We start from the raw sequence: 14,772 nt of genomic DNA on the forward strand, positions 1-14,772 counted from the left end.
CCCCTCACTGCACACAAAGTCATGTATTGGAGCGGCGAGCACAGTTCAAAAATAAATTATACATGGCGAGAGAGAGAGAGAGAGAGAGAGAGAGAGAGAGAGAGGGAGGGAGAGAGAGAGAATAGATGCTAGATTGGGGGCAGTCACAGGCTCATCTCCCTGTGTCTGCCTTGTTCTGGCCATTCCTACATCTCTGCCTCATCACTGTGTCCTTCCCTCTTTGGCTCCCTCAGGTGACAGAGCCCTGTGTACCGGTATGTGTGTGTGCGTGCGTGCGTGCGTGCGTGCGTGCGTGTGTGTGTGTGCAGGTGCATACGTGGGTGGGGGGTTGAGGAGATTAAGAGGAATTTACTCAAAGCCCTTCTCTGTGACAAGGAAGTAGAGAGTCAGAACTTTTTTTGTGAATACTTTTTTTTAGGGCAGGGTGCCGAAGGGGCCAGTCATCTAGAGCAGGGTTTGTCTGTATCTCTGTCTGGAGAGAGAGAGAGAGAGAGAGAGAGAGAGAGAGAGAGAGAGAGAGAGAGAGAGAGAGAGAGAGAGAGAGAGAGATGCTTTGGATTTGTTGCCCACGGGTGATGAAGGAAAAGAGAAAAATAAATGTGAATAACAGTGAATTAAAGTAAGAATAAAATAAAAGCGGGGCTTAGTGTTGGGACAAGGGGAGGTGGTGTCAGAGGTGTGCTTGCTGGAGAAAAGGCTGCAAGACCAGAACGTGGTTATAGACGAGGACTACTGTAGATGAAATACCTCCTATTTGTCAAATAAGCCCTTTTGGCTGCTTGCTTATCATTGAGTGATGAGATTTGGATTATTCCTCTGTCATCATTATTTAGATTTAAGGTTCTGTTTGAAAGGATTCACTAGTGCATAGGCCTACTCACCACTGGGCTGTTAATGTGTGCACTATACTATAGCAAGTCAAAGGAGACATTGACAGCTTTTTTTCTTTTTTGGCCAGGGGCGTTCTCTGAAACTAAACTAGATGACTCTGTTAATGATTCCGAAATTGAGATTGAAGGTTATTCTGTCATTAGGAAAGATAGGGATGGGCACGGGGGAGGGTGAGATCCAACATTAACTTTAATGTACTCTGACACATAGACAACTCCACTGAATCTATTTCTATTTGGATAAAGGTAATTTATCCAAGAGCTAAACCCCTGCTAATTGGTGCCATCTAAAGACCTCCAGATCAAAATGAATTTTATTACATCATTTAGGGGTATGCGAATTAATCCCATAAATGTGTAAATCTGTAGTCAATTGTCACACACACCAGATTCAGATCAATAAAACACAACTCCAGTGAAGCACAAACAACAGATATGGAGACTGATCCAATGTTAATAAATTGCACATCGGCCGAGGAGGCCTGGGGCCTGTTTCACTAAAGCATAATTAAATAATCCAGGACAGAAGTGATTCTTTCCTTTTCCAACTGTTTTATGTTGAACCAAGCAGCAAGTTCTCCACCAGTCCCAGCCATTAATGAACGACCTCTGTGCAGCTGCACGCCCCTTCCTTTGATGTAGGGCCGCTGCTACATATTGCTGCTCAGGGACGTGCTGGCCATTTGGAAAAGTGGGACAACTCCCGAACGGCCGGTTCATTCCCGGCCGGTCCAGGCCGGCCATTAGGAAAAAACTATAACTAAAATGTCGGCCTTCGTTCCATTTTGGGGGCTGGGGGGCCAACAAAGTAAATTGTCACTGTCGGGCAGAAACCTCGTATCTCCAAGTTTCAAATGTATACATTTTTTCGCAAAGCAAAGCCCTGCTTCATCATACAAGGCCGTCGCACAAAAGTAGTGAAAACAGCCGATCTACAAGCACAGTTGTGTGCTTGTAGATCGGCTGTTTTCACTAGTTTAAATCATTTTTAAAATGATAAATACAAAACAAACGGTTTTGGACATACAAGGTTTCCACCAGACAACAATGAAATATAACTCATTACAGTAATTGGCCCACTGGCTTGTCACTTGTCATGATCTGAAATGGCAAATCTTTGAGTAGCAGCAGCGCTATAGAGAGAGATCTCTCTCTATAGCGCGCAATGAGGGCCTCTACAACTTTTTTTCCCGGGCTGAATCAGGGGCCCAGCACGTCCCTGGCCGCTGCTACATATTGCTGCTCTCTGTCCACTGATTGACAAGCTGAACTGCACTGTGTGAGAAGTAATAGCAAACTTTATTGTGTTGGATGAATGCATCCAACATTATGTAGGCTTATTATTATCCAATGCTGCTGGTTGCCATGGAAGCTATGATATTAACATCAAAAACTAAAGCTGTACATTATGGGAGAAAGGATCACTATAGGCTATATCTGTCTAGTCCAGAGGTAAGTAATTATTGTTTTATTATTATTGTGGGCTCACCTGAAAGGCGAGAACACTATGTTATCTTCATTATTTATTTACCAAGTTCCGTCGCAGACAGTACAAAGGCAGGGCCCTTAGCCAATGAGGTGCAATTGGCGGAAAAAACATCTGGGAGTGGTGTTAGCCGGAGTATTGGTTGAGCTTCACATGAAAGTTAGCACGCTGCAGAATATAGTCACGTTGGCACCCACACTTGCAATTGAGGTTCCGTTAGTTTTTTTTTTTTAATTATTTCTTTACGAGCGAGCCCACACCGTTTTGTAGGAACAGTATTTCTAGTTATTATTTTTTTAGAAAGAAATGTTTTGGCGACCCAATTTAAATCAGTGCTTTAAAAGACTGTGAGGTAGATCGTATATAGACTCCTTGATCGTGACCAATCATGGAACCATAGACCAGTGGCGTCCCCTGAATACCCTTGGTATTATCTAAATAATGTTTGAACAATTTTTGCCTATCGTAATGACATGCCCAAAATAGGGACGCTAGGTTGAAAATGGATGATGAAAGACAGCACTACCAATCTGTCCCTGAGGTGACTTGAACTACATGCACTACTGTTCTGCTAAACATCTCCATGGAGACGATGGCTTTGAGGGAACAAGCTTGTTTGGCAGAGTGGCTCTGAGTCTGAGACACTGTGTGTGTGTGTGTGTGTGTGTGTGTGTGTGTGTGTGTGTGTGTGTGTGTGTGTGTGTGTGTGTGTGTGTGTGTGTGTGTGTGTGTGTGTGTGTGTGTGTGTGAGAGAGAGAGACACTAACACACACACACACACACACACACACACACACACACACACACACACACACACACACACACACACACACACACACACACACACGCAGGGTAATGTAATTTGCTGTTATTTAACCCTGAGTAGTAGGGTCTCTTGTTTTAATAGAGTAGTAGATTGGTTTTGCTATTCCATATAATTGGATAAGTGATAAAACATACTGTGGCATTCTGATCCCACCATCACATCATGCACGCACACAGAGAGAGAGACTGCAGAGATAAGAGAGAGAGAGACAGAGATATGGGGTTATATTTAGGACAAAACAAATTCGTATTCGTACTTTGCCTTTTTTTTACTCGTAAACATTTTTACCAAAAAAACTATACGTAAACAAATTAATTGGAAAAAAATATCCGTAAAAAAAAAAAAAGTATGAATGTTTTTGGGGAAGCTGCAGTGATTATAATGCCAAAACAAAAAAACAAGACAAAATACGAATATTTTCTTACTGATTTACGAGTTGTTTTGTTGGTTACTTCATCACGAATGCTTTCATCATCTCACGCACACGAATCTGTATGACGCACACGAATGCATGCATGGAATGAATACGGCCAATAATCACGTGATCGGCAGAGAGCCAATGGGGGTGCGGCCTTTCCACTAGCCAATCATAATTCTCCATTGTTGGCAGCGGTTGCCATGTCTGGTAAAAGTGAGTAATCTCTGCTTTCTGTTGTTTATGGGAAACGTATGTAACTATGCTACAGTCTTCACAGCAGAGCCGACAGAGAAAGGTAAGATAACGTCGCTATTATTATCATAAAATACAGCAATCTATCTAATAAAACGTTTGTTAAATGTGCTTAGCAGTAGTGTCTTTTAGGGTTTAGTCCGGGGTCTTTATTTGATGTAAAGAAAGTTTAATATTAACGCTAGCCTCATTAGCATCTTAGCTCCGTCTATAATAGGCTACTACATCATCAGACTGTTGGTTCTCTAAGTGGGGTCCGGGGACCCCCAGGGAGTTCCAGGGGGTCCCCAGCTAAATTATAGTTAGGAACCAAATGGACCCTTAGGGGTATGTAACTGTACAAATCATTTGGTTCCATGTGTACACTCTGAGTTATGCTAACGTATGATTTTACAATATAAGTTGGGGTCTCAGAGATACAAATGCTATTAAATGGGGGGTCAGTAGCCTAATGGATGTCAAACTGGGGGTCCTTGAAATTAAAATGGTTGGGAATCACTGCTAGAGCCGTAAAAATGTTCTCTTATGGGGTCACTGGCCTAAATGGGGGTCAGTGGGAATGTGGGATAATACAAGTCAATTCTTATTACCTCTTATTAATTTGGTGATTATCAAACGAGTATATGGGGACCAAACAATCTGTACAAATAGAGTAAAAATCCTCAATGTTAATTTCAATCTGAGTGTAGACCTTTACAGGTTCATTTGGTTAAATGTATTCTTTAATTAAAGTAAAAATAGTCTACACAGTACATGTTATAAACAACTTTACTTTTGACTAAGTCCAGTTTCATTAACATTGTAAAATGATAGCTATAGTAACAGTAAATATCTGTTCTTACCATACATAAAAATACATTTAATAATATACATAGTCTTGTCTTGGGTACATTTATTTTTCTTTCAGGAACTGTGATGACATGGACCACATCAGCCGATCAGGGTTCCGATGGCAGGATGTAGCAGCAATCAGATTTGAGAATTCAACCTCTTGAAAGAGCTCCAAGAAGGAACAACAAACTTTCTGTGGTCCTTCGTGGTGAGGGAGGTTGACGACTGTTTGGTTCAGGAAAACTCACACCCCTGTACTTTATTGGGAAGGAAACTATTGATTCTATTCACAACACACATTTGTCTTTGCCTATTCTATAGCTACACCTACATTATTCAGAACCTTATTCAATTTAATTTACAATATGCAAACAAAATCCGCCCAAAATACAATACTCTACATTCTATTGTTTTCCTAAATAAAAGGCCAATTGCATGTGAAATGATATTGCTTGTATTGTCTGAATACATTTGAATAAAGCTGATACAAGACTACATTCTATTGTTTTCCTAAATAAAAGGCTAATTGCCTGTGAAATGATATTGCCTGTATTGTCTGAATGCATTTGAATAAAGTTGATATAATTCACAAGACGTAAACATGTCATGATTCATGTGTTTTAATCGAAAAAGATGAACATGGTTAGTAGTACAGAATATCGTCGCTGTCCAATGAAAACCACATAAGTCCATTATTATGGATTTTTACTTTTCATCATAGTTGGATTACATTCACTCTCCTCTCTCTGCTAGTATCAGCTGGTGTGTAAATGGCCAATGGAAAGTTGTTTTATTGACCAAGCTATTTAACACGCATCACCATTGGATGTTTGACATGTCCCTCAAACCGCGTATGTAATGGGCGGGGAGATACGCTGAAACAGTAATCACCATTGGATGTGGGACCTGTCCATCACACCGCGTATCCAACAGCCAACGGAGATACGCTCCGAAACGACATCACCATTGGATGTTCAACCTGTCCATCACACTACGCGTATCTAACCGCGGGAGAAGAAGGACTGGAGGAGGGGAATGATTCAGAGCAACAAACTTTTTCTTCACTAAACGACACGGAATTCGACATTATTACAAGGTAAAGTATCACCAAATGTCTTGTTGAGAACTGTATGCTTAGGTTATACCAACGATCATGTTCACGATTGTGCTTGGCGTCGTGTGAATTGTTATTATTCAAGGAAAGTATTGTTCTCTGATGTTTGTGTTGTCTGTTTGTTCTCTGAACAAGCAGCGTCGTACACTGATTTTGCTTCAAACATGGTTCGCCTCCGTCAACCCACCGCAACTGGCGTTATCGATCAAATAATTTGCCATGTGGTTTTCCATTTACCTTTACCTTATACCTTACATTAAGCTGCCAGCACAACAACTTCTATGGAGTGTCCATGGAACCAAATGGACCCTTTACGGGTCCATAAAGGGTCCATTTGGTTCCATCTGGACACAAACGTACCATTACATTAAGCTGCCAGCACAACAACTTCTATGGAGTGTCAATGGAACCAAATGGACCCTTAACGGGTCCATTTGGTTCCATCTGGACAAAAACGTACCATTACGTGTGGTAAAAGTACTCAAATGTTTTTACTTTAAGTACAAATATCAATAATGTAATGTAGAAATACTCTGTTACAAGTAAAAGTCTGGAATTCAAAATGTACTTGATAAAATGGCTAAAGTGTTGGCATCAAAATGTACTTAAAGTGCCAAAAGTAAAAGTACTCTATGCAGAATGTCCCATTTCAAATATTTTGAAAATGGCAGATCTACATGCTCACAATGTGTCGCACTGTGAGCTTGCATTGGAGTAAAAGTACTCCAAAGGCACTCAGCTTGTTGTGTATTAAAGTACAATAATTTTGATCTGTGATATAGAGGAGTACAAGTATTGGAAATTGGAAATAATTCAGCTTGTAGTGGAGTAAAAGTAAAATATTTGGATCTGAGATATAGTGGATTAAAAGTATTGGAAATTGATAATACTCTAGTCAAGTACAAATACCTCAATATTGTACTCAAGTACAGTACTTAAGAAAATGTACTTAATTACTTTACACCATTGTGTTACCCTTGATTTTAACCCTGTATTCTCCTTTTATTTTCAGTATAACATTTCAGGATGATGTATTCTATGGAGGAGCTGTGTGCTTTGGTTAGCGTCAAGTATGTCAGGGGCAGACATGACGAGGCAGAGACTGTACTAGAGAGCAGTGAAAGCAGCGAAGAAGGTTTGTGCGATAAAAAAAAATAGAAAGAAAAATAGGAATAATTTATTTTTTATTTAACCTTTATTTAACCAGATAAAAACACATTGAGACATGATCTCTTTTACGAGTGTGACCTGGCCAAGAGGCAGAAATAAAAAATTACACAATCCTTGCTTATTTACAAGACATCACAACAAAAATAGAACATCCATGATACACAAACAGATACCTAAGAAATACAAAAAATACAAAATGTACACTAAATAATAAAACTAGTTTGCAATTCACAGGTAGCAGTACACGGCACGCACAGTGTACCCAATGTACCCAAAGGAAGAGATCACAGAGCAAATTAATTACAGATCTGAACAAGTACAAGCGTTTGTAGATCTATCTAGAGTGATTCTCTTAAAACTTCTCAAGGGAATTAACACAGCCAATTTGAGACTGGACTGAAGGTCATTCCATGACCAGGGGCCAAAAAAGGAGAGGCTTTTTTTGCCTCCCTCAGATGTAAATGTAGGTACTACACATCGTAACCAGGCATTTGATCTGAGATTTAGCCCATTCTTAACCAGTACAAATTTGGAGGAAATATAGAAAGGAATCTCCCCAAGTAACGCTTTGTATACAAAATTCAACCAATGTTGTAACCTGCGAGATGTCAATGAAGACCAATCAACTGCAGCATACAACATGCAGTGATGCGTCCTGAAAGGCGAATTTGTTATGAATCTCAGAGCTGCGTGATAAAGAGGATCTAATTTGGCCAAAGTGGAGGCACAAGCAAACCTATAAATGGTGTCCCCATAATCCAGCTGGGACAAGAACAAACCATTTACCAATCGTTTACGGGAGGAGCGAGCAAAACAGGCCTTCAGCCTGTAGAAAAAACCTAAAGTGAATTTAAGCTTCTTTCCTAGAGCATCAATATGAAATTTAAAGTTGAGATGTTTATCCAACCAGAAACCTAGATATTTATAACGCTCCACCCATTCAATGGGGGTACCATCTAGAGTGGAGATATTTACTGTTATTGGATACTCTCTTGGAGTGAACAACACAGCCTTTGTTTTGTTACCATTTAACAACAATTTGTTTCTTCTCAATTCATGCTGCAGTGAGATGAAATCAGACGACAAATCATTTACAGCCAACTCAAGCGTAGGCGCACAGGTGTACAGAACCGTGTCGTCCGCATACATATGGTACCTAGAGTGCTTTGACTTACTGCAGATATTGTTAATGTACAAAAGAAAGAGTAAAGGACCCAATATAGAGCCCTGAGGGACACCCTTCTCCAGAGCAACTTTATCCGACACGATGTCACCCAGTTTAACACATTGCGAGCGACCCATCAAATAACTGGAAAACCAACCAATCGCATTTTGGCCCATGCCAATATTTGCGAGCGTCTTTAACAATATGGGCAAATCCACAGTATCGAAAGCCTTGGATAGGTCGATAAACAAGGCTGCGCAGACATAAGAATCTTCCCAGGCTGCTTTGATGTCATCTAAGACAGTGAGGCAAGCCGTAACGGTACTATGCTTTGATCTAAACCCAGACTGCATGGTGTTTAGGATCTTATAATGCTCAAGAAATTGGTTAACTTGAACAGATACCTGCGCTTCCAGGATTTTAGCTAGAGCAGAAAGATTAGAAATTGGCCTATAGTTATTTACATCAAGGGGATCACCTGCCTTGAGGAGGGGGGAAACATGCGCTTGCTTCCACACCAAAGGAATATTCTGAGAAATTAATGAAAGATTAAATATATCAGTTATAGGTTGGGCTAAAACTGTCGCAGCTATTCTCAGAAGATAGGGATCGAGACCATCTGGTCCTGGAGCCTTTTTTGGGTCCAACGAGGACAGCGAACGGAGCACATCCATAACCAGAATAGGAGAAAAGTCAAAATGTACATTAGAATCTACTAATGAAAATGCCTCCTCGTGTGCACCTTGCGGCACGGAGGAAGCATTTTGTACATCGAAAATGTGCCCAGCTTTTTTGAAATGATTGTTGAAAGCATTTGCGATCAGCTTTGTGTCACATATAAGAGATTCCCCTACCCGTAGCTTTAGCGGGGGGCCAGCAGCTCCCCTCTGCTGGAGAGATTTAACTGCTTTCCAGAAATTTACACCAGATGTATCAGAAGTTAGAGATAAATAATACTGTGCCTTCAACCTTTTGGTGAGAGCAGTACACTTATTTCTGAGGATACGAAAAAGAAGCCAATCGTTTGGGGACTTAGACTTTCTGGCAAGTGCCCATTTCCTATTTCTGTCATGAATCAAATCAGCCAAATCCCTAGAGAACCAGGGATTAGACCTATTCTTAATTCTGACCTTCTTTAGGGGAGCATGTTTATTTACCAGAGCAAGGAAATGGTCGTGAAAGAAACAATAAGCCTCATCCACAGATGGTATGAGAGAGATACGAAACCAATCAACTAGTGCCAAATCATGCACAAAAGCTTGCTCAGAGAAATGTTTAAAACAACGCCTGGTTACAGTCAAGCTTTTTGATTTGGGCAATTTTGTGCTTCTAACACAGGCAATAGCACAGTGGTCGCTCATATCATTTGCAAAGACACCAACAGAGATATATTTATGTACAGCGTTTGTCAAAATGATGTCAATCAGAGTGTCACTAGCTGGTCTAGTGGGGCTGTTTATAATCTGGGTTAGATTTAGGGAGTCACAGTTCTGTTTAAAACCTGAAGATTTTTCAGAATCCCAGTCCCAATTTAGATCCCCCAAAAGCACAATTTCTGTGTGCGAATATTTTGCAATTAAATCAGTAAGATTTCCCAGAGTTTCAGCTATAGCTGCAGGAGGCCTGTAACAGCAGATAATAGTAAGTGGTGCATTTGCCACCATTATCTGAACTGCTAAAAATTCAAACTGTCTCGGGACAGAGACAGAGTGAAGAACAGACCCTTGAAATCTGTTTGAGATGTAGAGCGCAACGCCACCGCATCTACCTTTCCGATCAGATCTAAACAGATTAAAACCAGGAAACTGCAAATTATCTGGTGTGGTGGGTTTAAGCCACGTCTCAGAGATAGCCACAACATCAGGTTTAGCTATTTTAAACCAATTACTGAGAGTATCAAGTTTGGTCACCATACTCCTAGCATTGAAATGCAGGAAACCCAACCCATTTCTGCAGCTGAAGTCATAAGGAGTGGACAGAACAGGTAAAGAAGTAGACAAGATAGGTACATTATCTAGGGTGGAGACCGGGCCTGGATTTAATTGAACATTGCCTGAGATGAACAACATCAATAATATCAGAAGCCTGGATATCACTCTTTTAGGCATTTGTTTTGAAACATGAGACTTGGAAGAGGAAATGTCCTTTAATCCCTTACATAGGGGACCAAAAGCTATATTCTCCAAAAGAATTAAGGCACATGGGAGGACTCTTTTCAAACAGTCAGGTATTTTTGGTCCCTGCGGCTGAAAGTCTATCCATTGTGCAGACGTGGCATAACCAAGAAAATCAGAATGGTGCAGATTAGGACTCAATAGTGGTGGCACTTCACCTTTAGGGCTTTTAGTGTGGGATATAACACCCAGTAGAAACCATACAGTGCATGATGCCTTGAAAAACATGATTGATACACTTAAGTACAAGGCCAAGAAGTAATGATTATTACCCTATTGTCCTCCGGCTATCACACCGCGGTGCCGCGACCAGGGCAGCGAGGAACGAGCGATGAATAACGTGACACAGTACGGGACAAGACCATCGGCAGGAGGTGAAGGGAAAGAACACACAGCCGTCCTCCAGTGAAACAGCCCATAGACGTCGACCGCAAACACACCGCACGACCGCAGCTTAGACCTTCTTCACAGAAGCAGCGAAGAATCAGGACATATAGAGCCGCTGGTTATCAGGACCCGGTACGCCGTCTAGACGGCAGAATAGATCCGTGGAACCCCCGCTAGCCGCCGGGAGGAGAAGAGACAGGACGCCGCCGCTGGCCAGCAACAGGCACGCCGTCTGGACGGCAGCGTAGATCCGTGAAATCCCCGCAGGAAACCGGGAAGAGAAGAGACTGCACGCAGCCACTGGTTTGCCGGACAGGCACGCCGACTGAGTAGATCCGTGGTGCCCCGGCTGGAAGCAGTGTCACGGCAGTAGTGAACAGGGGCAGAAGGAGACGATCACAGCCAAAACGTAGACAAACACTGTATCACTGTAACACTGTAATAAGTCAGCTCAGTTTAATGATGTGTGTAGTGATTCTGGCTGTGGTGCAACTTGTGTGATTAATTTGGAAATCAAAGTGTTTTAATCATGAATTACAATAATTAGCTGCTGTATTCAGTGTTCTAATGATAATCTGTATCTTTCCAAGATGCACTTGATTGTGACCAAGTTGATGCTGCCAGTGCTGGGTCAGCTGTTTTGATTCAATCTGGGAGTGAAGGTATGTGGTGTGGTGTGTTATGAATTATAGTGCATAGAAACACATATGTGTGGTTTTGTATTGTACCTGCTGTCCTAGTTACAAATCCCTAAACATGCACTAAGTACCCATTTTGAATTGTTGCTGTACTAGTTTCAAACATAGTATTATTACCTTAACACAAATTGTTAATCAGTATCTGCTGTAGTATCACAATCTTAAAAAGTAGCCATTTCATTAATTCGTGTGACCTTTTTCCCCTTTCAGCAGGAGAAGCAGCAGGAGAAGCAGTTGTGGAGGACTCATCAATTGAGGAGATTGAAGGTTTGTCTTTGTCGCACGCACACACACCCACTGAGAGAGAAGTAAGGTTTGTGGTAAAACAGATTAAGGGCAAAGGATGCAACATCTTGGCAATGTAATTTCTACTTTGCATTCACTGTACATTGTGTTCCTCTTATGTTTTTACCAGATGAGCTTGATTCATCATGGAACCTTAAATTAGAGTTGGATAATCCTGGTGCTGCTGAATCTGGATATGAAGGTAATATTAATAGCTGTATAGAGTCTTTCATACAAAAACATGACACACACATGTGACACTTTGCATTATTGTCAATGCTGCATGTTTTCTATTTGACATTCAGTCTCTTCTCTTTTTCTGCAGCAGAAGTTGTTGCGCCTCACTCAAATGAGGGAGGCGAAGAAGGAATTGAGGATGACTACTTAAGTGGGGAAGAAGAAGGTTGGTGTAAAACTAACAAGTGCCAGGGAACCGAGGCTATTGGCCAGAGCAAAGCCTGACACTGAATTGCAGGTGTGTTAACATTGCATTCATTTTGTTTCTTTCTTTCCCAGATCCACTCGACCACTAACCCTAACATCTAAACGTGACCAACATGGTGATTCTTCTGGTGCTGCTGAATCTGGATATGAAGGTATTATTATTAATAATCACTGTAATAAACACAAATAGTGACTGCTGAATGTTGCATTTTCATTTTTTTCCTTCAGAATCATACTGTACATGACCAGAAAGCGCCTCACACTTAATGTGAGAACATCTCATATTTCTTTTCTGTTCTTTAGGTGCAGACAGAGTTGAGCCGGACTCAAATGTGGAGGATGAAGATTCTGAAGGAGTTGAGGATGACGACACAAGTGGGGACGAAGAAGGTTTGTGTACAACCAGGCTTAAGTCAGCCAGAGCAAAGAATGCAAAGTCCTAGCAACACTGAATTATGTCAACGTGTGCATTCTGTTTGTTCCTCTTTCTTTCCCAGATCCGCTTGATCGAAACTGGACACCTGAACGTGACCAACATGGTGATTCTCCTGGTGAATCGGAATCTGGAAATGAAGGTGTTGTTGTCATTATTAATATGGACACATTGATGCACATGTGTGTAATGTAGTATCTTGCATGGTGCATGTTTGCTATTTAACTATTTTCTTTCAACTACACATCCATACAGTACACATGTACATACCCACACAGATGTGCACGCAAGGGGCTGCACAGATACACACAGAGAGACTCGCACACTATCTGAATGACAAATTTTCTCTCTTTTTGTGACACAATATAGGACTTGAGGTGGAAGAAGACTCCTCAGGTGTTGATGCTGGTCTCTGTAGGAAGAGGAGAAATCCAGAGGGCTGGAAGAACAACATCCAGAAGAGGCGTAGAATGATAGGCCAGTCATATCTGGCCTAGGAAGAATAGAGAGTCAGTGTTAAAGGAGGGAAGAAAAATGGGTGTGTCATGTCAGTCTGCAGCCGGCCACAGGTCCAGTAAACTGCACTGCAGAGAAGTGGAAGAGTCGAAGCGAGAAGAGATCTTCAAGTACTTCTGGGAGAAATTAGACTGGCGTGAGAGGAAGATTTATGTTGCATCATTGGTAGAGGTGAGCAGTGTAAAGCGACGGAGGACAGGAGCAGAGAAATCCAGGAGGTCGGCATCCATTTTCTGTCACCTTGTCGTAGATGGCAGGAGACTCGGAGTGTGCCAACGCATGTTCCTGTCAACCCTAGGCTTGAAGCAGTGGTCTTTTTTGAAGTGGGTAGGAAGAAGAGGGAAAAGCCCTACTGAGGAAGATAAGCAGAAGCGGGTAAGGAAAGAGGAGTCTGACTTCTTGAAGACCTTCCTTCTGGACCTTCCAAAAGTTCCCTCGCACTACTGCCGGTCCTCGTCCTCTAAGATGTTAGCCTGCTTCCAGACCAGAGACCCCGCCCACTCTCAGAGTGAGCTGAGTCTGAGATCAGGCTACTAAGATGTACCTGGAGCCTGTGTTCAAGTCCATCAATCACCTCCATGCAGAGTATATCCGTGCCAGTGCAGACCATGGCATCCAGGCGCTGTCAAGGCAAGTGTTCACCAGAATGTTTAATGTTTGAATTACTCTCTTTTTCACCCGAAGAAAGACCAGTGTGATACCTGCTGTGCGTTCAAGGCTGGGAACATTGAGGCTGCCACATGGAAGGAGCACTGCAACAAAAAGGACACTGCACAAGCCATGAAGCAGAAGGACAAAGACGAGGCAGGTGAGAAGACCTTGGTGACATGCATGGATCTTCAGGGGCTCCTGCTCTGCTCCAAGCTACAGGCCTCATCCCTCTATTTCAAGACCAAGCTCTGTGTCCATAACTTTACCATGTATGACATGACTTCACATGATGCATCAAATTACTTATGGCACGAGGGTGAAGCTGGTCTCTCTGCCAACGAGTTTGCTTCGTGCATCGTGCACTTCCTCGAAGAACATCCCTCTTATGATGAGTACATCCTGTGCACAGTGTGATTGAGAGAAGACTGAGGAACAGAGACATCTGCGTTCCAGCTGAGTATGTCGTTGCCATCCGGGAAGCCCGTACCAATCCCAGGCCATACCAAGTGAAGTATGTAGACCACACTTTCTTCAAAAACTTCAGCCAGGTGAACCTCTGCAAAGCCATCTGCCCGGGAAAGGTCACTGGGGATCCCACCGTGCATGACCTCCGAGCAATCAGGTATTTGAATACATAATAATGACATAGCTGCGGAAACCAAAACAAACATTATTTAATGAGTATTAAAACCTGACTTTTCTCCCCTGTCACTGTCCTTGTATTCATCCTAGGTACAACGTTGATGGCAGTATGGAGTACAAGATCGACCACTCAGACGCCTGGAAGCCCTACGAGTCCCCATCACTGAGGAAGAAGAGCAACATCACCACAGTGTCCCCACTCTACACTTGCCGCCGCACCATTAAAGCGATGAACTTCAAACATCTGCAAGAAATGAAGCAGGTGTTGCCCAGTGATTTCCATGGCTTCTACAACGCCCTCCGCCATGAGCACGAGGAGTGATGGTTTCTCTGTTTTTCTCTCTCTCCGTCTGACATCACCACATAGAATCGCAAACTTGACTGAATGGA

General features: G+C 42.2%; 1 protein-coding gene across 4 annotated transcripts; it reads left to right on the forward strand.

The window, feature by feature from the left end:
- The first annotated feature begins 5,414 nt into the window (after positions 1–5,414).
- On the forward strand, positions 5,415–13,460 carry LOC308280792 (uncharacterized protein). 4 transcript variants are annotated; one of them, XR_013961782.1, is made up of 9 exons: positions 5,415–5,799; positions 11,304–11,375; positions 11,622–11,678; positions 11,827–11,898; positions 12,022–12,099; positions 12,213–12,292; positions 12,444–12,530; positions 12,638–12,715; positions 12,943–13,460. XR_013961782.1 is itself a non-coding variant. In XM_080755109.1 (8 exons), the coding sequence occupies exons 5-8, from the start codon at positions 12,254–12,256 to the stop codon at positions 13,045–13,047; spliced, it is 309 nt and encodes a 102-aa protein (XP_080611235.1). In that variant the 5' UTR covers positions 11,191–11,375; positions 11,622–11,678; positions 11,827–11,898; positions 12,022–12,099; positions 12,213–12,253; the 3' UTR covers positions 13,048–13,460. The 4 variants fall into 4 exon arrangements, 3 of the variants coding, with proteins under 3 accessions (XP_080611234.1, XP_080611235.1, XP_080611236.1); XM_080755109.1 differs by lacking the exon at positions 5,415–5,799 and having other exon boundaries at positions 11,191–11,375; XM_080755110.1 differs by lacking the exon at positions 5,415–5,799 and having other exon boundaries at positions 11,191–11,375; positions 12,025–12,099.
- Positions 13,461–14,772: the final 1,312 nt, after the last annotated feature.

Source organism: Nannobrachium achirus, assembly GCF_963921795.1.
Source record: "Nannobrachium achirus genome assembly, contig: SCAFFOLD_460, whole genome shotgun sequence".
Taxonomy (NCBI): domain Eukaryota; kingdom Metazoa; phylum Chordata; class Actinopteri; order Myctophiformes; family Myctophidae; genus Nannobrachium; species Nannobrachium achirus.

Bases quoted from the DNA above. Each gene is read 5' to 3' on its own strand.
- LOC308280792 (XM_080755108.1), top strand. From the start codon at position 6,844: ATGATGTATTCTATGGAGGAGCTGTGTGCTTTGGTTAGCGTCAAGTAT. The intron at 6,953-11,303 runs GTTTGTGCGATA...TATCTTTCCAAG, and splicing joins CAGTGAAAGCAGCGAAGAAG to ATGCACTTGATTGTGACCAA. The intron at 12,531-12,637 runs GTTTGTGTACAA...TTTCTTTCCCAG, and splicing joins CACAAGTGGGGACGAAGAAG to ATCCGCTTGATCGAAACTGG.